The sequence below is a fragment of the Clupea harengus genome, chromosome 21 (assembly GCF_900700415.2).
Source record: "Clupea harengus chromosome 21, Ch_v2.0.2, whole genome shotgun sequence".
In the NCBI taxonomy this organism is placed as follows: domain Eukaryota; kingdom Metazoa; phylum Chordata; class Actinopteri; order Clupeiformes; family Clupeidae; genus Clupea; species Clupea harengus.
In genome coordinates, this window is record NC_045172.1 from 6,619,709 (window position 1) to 6,624,049 (window position 4,341).

At 46.0% G+C, this 4,341-nt stretch overlaps 1 protein-coding gene across 1 annotated transcript; it reads right to left on the reverse strand.

Moving 5' to 3' along the window:
• Window positions 1-260: 260 nt before the first annotated feature.
• Window positions 261-3,797, reverse strand: LOC105912089 (arg8-vasotocin receptor-like). Its single transcript, XM_012841000.3, has 2 exons — window positions 2,459-3,797; window positions 261-1,702 (listed from the first exon to the last, which is right to left on the reverse strand). The coding sequence occupies exons 1-2, from the start codon at window positions 3,444-3,446 to the stop codon at window positions 1,401-1,403; spliced, it is 1,290 nt and encodes a 429-aa protein (XP_012696454.2). The 5' UTR covers window positions 3,447-3,797; the 3' UTR covers window positions 261-1,400.
• Between the last annotated feature and the right edge of the window lie 544 nt (window positions 3,798-4,341).

Consider the following 4,341-nt stretch of genomic DNA (forward strand, 5'->3'; position numbering starts at 1 on the left):
TCAAAAAGGTATGTGTTATATAAGAGAAATGAATGTGTCTGTGGGCTTTTGTATTTGTTATGCTGAATGCGGACAGTACATGCACATACACACACACATACATAGACCTATGCACAATGACACACAGACACAAACACACACACACACAGCGAGAGACTTGGTGTAGATGAACTGCTGAACTGCTTCCAGCCTTTTATTGGTTACAGTCTCTCTCTCTTTGTGTGTTTGTGTGAGAAGGATTTGTTCTTCACTCTGTTTTCCTCAGCAACTGTCCTACCTATCCACAAACACACAATGAAACACTGTAGCGGTTAAGATGGTCTCTTTTTATATAGTCATTTATATATATATATATATATATATATATATATATATATATATATATATATATTCTTTACAGAGTGTGCACACATGGAGAGTGTTATGGGATAAGAGCAAAGGAATGTGTCTTATTTAGTAACTTGAATTAATAGTGAGTAGGGGAAAAGATGGGCATGATTTCATAGATCCATATTTTTTGAGAGTTAATGGATAATCCCCAAGCTTTCATAGCAACATTCTTTACCTGGGCGTCAGATAGTTTTGGGCCGTTTGTGTCTAACCACAATTATAAGAGCATAGCATATTTATATGGCATGTGCGTAATGTTTTAAGCAGTTTCAATCAACACTCCCCAAGACAAACCTACATCTCTCTCTCTCTCTCTCTCTCTCTTTCACACACTCACACACACACACACACACACACACACACACACACTAATATAAGTGCTCGCTTGCTGCTCAAAATGTGTGTGTTGAAACAGCCAAAACGTTGGACAAGCCTTAACACACAAGCAAAAACAGAAATTCAACAGAAATGCAAAATACAAATCATCATGCTAGTCATGTGGTCATCAAAAGTGCAATAAAATGAGCAAGTCCATCGCTAGCGTATTAAGTCCAAGCCGTCATGGAGACCGTGTTAGGGTGGGCTATTTGGTGACAAGTGTGCATACAACCAACCGGACCATTGGACAGTTATTTTGTTTTCCTCGGACTTTCACAGACAGGCGACACACGGTGATCTCAAACCCTGGGGTAGGCTACAACGTTCTCAGAGTTGAAGACTTTATGAATAGATAACTCTTTTCGTATTTAAACATTCACTCTGGTCTCTGCCGCTGGCTTTCTCTGCGCGCAAAAGCCCAGTCTCTCTTTTCTCACATCACGGGCTTCTCCAGAATTTAACTCCTATACTTATGCAGGTGCCGGTGGTATTGTTCATATATAGTCAGGAAGTTGTTTTTTGCGATTAGGCTTCCTATGCGACATTTTTTCGATAGTAGTGATAAGATAAGATAGTAGTGTGATGATGGTTGTTTTTCTTTAACATCAACTTTTTCATTTGACACATCCTGTTCACCTACAGTTTCCCTCCATCGGTAGCGACTGGCTGGACTTTCGCGAGTTGTCACAATCCTTCCACGTGTCGGAACCCTCGTTTGGGTTGCGAGTGGTAGGCAGTCTCGTGAGTAGGGTTGTCCTACGCAAGCTGCCGTCCGAATCCTTGCGGCACGCGCGGCCAAGTCTGCTACAGCACGGGAAACAGCGCACGAAGTCGTTGAGCAGATGTCCGCTGAAGAGCATGTAGATCCAAGGGTTACAGCAGCTGTTGAGGCTAGCCAGCAATGCGGATAACGTGACAGCCGTATTCTCAGAATCTGTTCGTGGAAAGAGAAAAATATCTTGGATTAAAATGCTTGTGTTTTTATGGTCCATCTGTGTTTTTCCTCGATAGCACTTTGGGAATAACAATGAACTCTCAACACAGAATGGAATGGTTGTCATACATTGGCAAATCATGTGGGCGAATTCCTGACATGTCTGGCACAATTTATCCCCTATGTAGCCTATGAGATCATGTTATGGCTTAACATGCAAACAAACACACCCCCCCCCCCCCCCCCACACACACACACACATATATATATATACAGAGAGAGAGAGAACCTATATTGAGAGAGCCACTATCCATTTTACTTCCTTCGATTTAATTATTTTTAACATAGCCTAAATATGTTCCAACCAGTTTATTTTGTTAATTTTATATTTTGCAAAGCGTACAATTTAACTAACTCGTCCTAAAAAACACAGGTAGACTACAATGCTACAACACACTAGCCATGCGGCGCACATATCACTATATACCTGCCACTGTATGCAGAGTTACACCTGCCACTGTATGCAGTATGTTTTGGAGTGCAATGGGGCTTACTGAAACCGTAGATATGCTGTGTGTAATGACGTGGCGAATTTGGCAAAAGTGTATGTGACCAGGGCAGTGTGACCTAAGTGTAGAGCTATGCAAAGGGACGCGCCTCTCATTTTCAACAATTTGTCTCCTGTTTGATAGTTTCAGCCAAGCGCCGAGGAGTCTAGACGGGGCGCGGGTCATGAGCTTGAGAGGGGGAACTTACCGTCCCAGGAGAAGTTTGCGTCCCATACGGACCACATCTGCACGATGAAAAAGGGAGCCCAGCACACAATGTATGCCAGAACTATCACAAAAGTCATTTTCACGGTTCTTAGTTTGGCGCGGGATATGATGGTAACGCTGCTCACGGACGCCTTGCCAATCAGACCACTCCTGTGCGGGGATTCTGCCGCTGCCGTTCGTCTCTGGGTCTTGTACTTGACATTTTGCCAGATGCTGCGACATATGAAGCCGTAGCAGATCACCAGCACCACCACAGGGATGAGGAAGATTCCCGTGGTGATCCAGGTGATGTAAGCGCGCACGCCCCAAGGCTCGACGAAGTGTCCCCAACAGTCGTAGACGTCCGAGCCGTTCTGGATCTCGCTCAGGGAGAAGATGAAGTACTGCGGCGCGCTCAGCACCAGGCTGCACGCCCAGGTGGACGCGATCATGACGTACGCGCGTTGCGTGGGCTGCTGCAGCGTCTTGAGCGGGTGACAGATGGCTATGTAGCGGTCCAGGGTCATCATCACCATCATGTAGGTGGAGGCGAACATGCCCAGCACCTGCAGGTGCTTCACGATCCGGCAGAGGAAGTCCGGGCCGTAGAAGCGAAAGGTGACCTCCCAGCAGAGTTGGGGCAGCACCTGGAAGAAGGCCACTACCAGGTCCGCTAGGCTCAAGTGCTTGATGAAGAGGTGGACCCTTGAGCTTTTCTTTTTCTTTTTGGCGCTGTTGTTCAGAGCCAGGAGCACGCTTACGTTCCCGACCACCGCTACCACGAAGGTGATGCTCAGGACAGTTATCTCGATTTTAGCCACCTCCTCGTTCCGCCCGAACGGGTCTGAGTTGTTTCCTGCGGCGTCGCTGAAGTTGGCCACACTGCCGCCCATCACAAGGCTGTCTCTAGGCATCAGAGTGTCATTCTCGCCGGTGTAATTGCGCGCGCCATCAGCGCCGGGCAGGAGCGCACTGGCCGTAAAGTGCATTTCCCCGCTGCGCTCTCGCGCTGGTGTCCACACAGTCCTCACCGTGTCCACAACAAGACTTCACTTTATGACTCACAGATTTTTTGTCTTTTTAAATTAATGTCTGGGCAGCAATGATACGCGCACAGAGACTCCAAAATAATCCGTATGAAGATCATATTCAGTTAATATTCCGACTCTCTGCTGTTCAAGTCTCCCCGTGGGTATGGATCCTCCAGGTCGGCTCGAATCAGACTGGATCCGCGGAGGCTCCTCGGCTTTTTTCATGGGCATAGATGAGTGGAGCTGTCCGTATCGATGCTCTGAAAGACTATGTTGGGTAGTCCGACATCAGATGCCCCTCTATAAAGAGCAAATGCTGGGGCCGCCTCCTTGCAACCACCCCTCTTCACCCCCCCCCCCGCCCCCCCATCCCACCCTCCTCTCTCTCTCTCTCTCTCTCTCTCGCTCTCTCTCTCTCTCTCTCCCTCCCTCACTCACACACACACACACGCAGGGAAACATGCACATACACACTATTCGTGAGAACAGAACTAAGTTGTGTTAGCCGCACCATGTTGACAGAAATACACATTTTTATATATTTATATTTCAAAACCCATGGTGTGAATTAAACCATCATATCAATCACCATGTCCATTTGACCACATAAAAACAAAATAATGTATTAACAAACATTTGAGCTTATATGCGATAGGTCTACTTTCCTTTTTCAATTTTTTAAAAACAGATAATCGATTTAAGCGTGCCTGCTGAGTTATACTGTGAACCAGAACGGAATAGCCTCAGTGACTGTTATTTTTTACAGTAGCCTAACCTACAGTAGTTGCTATTACACCTATTGTATATCGACTATAAGGACTATAAACTTTTCCTTCAATCAAATGTTGAGTTA

Bases quoted from the DNA above. Each gene is read 5' to 3' on its own strand.
- LOC105912089 (XM_012841000.3), bottom strand. From the start codon at position 3,446: ATGCACTTTACGGCCAGTGCGCTCCTGCCCGGCGCTGATGGCGCGCGC. The intron at 1,703-2,458 runs GTAAGTTCCCCC...TTCCACGAACAG, and splicing joins CGCAAACTTCTCCTGGGACG to ATTCTGAGAATACGGCTGTC.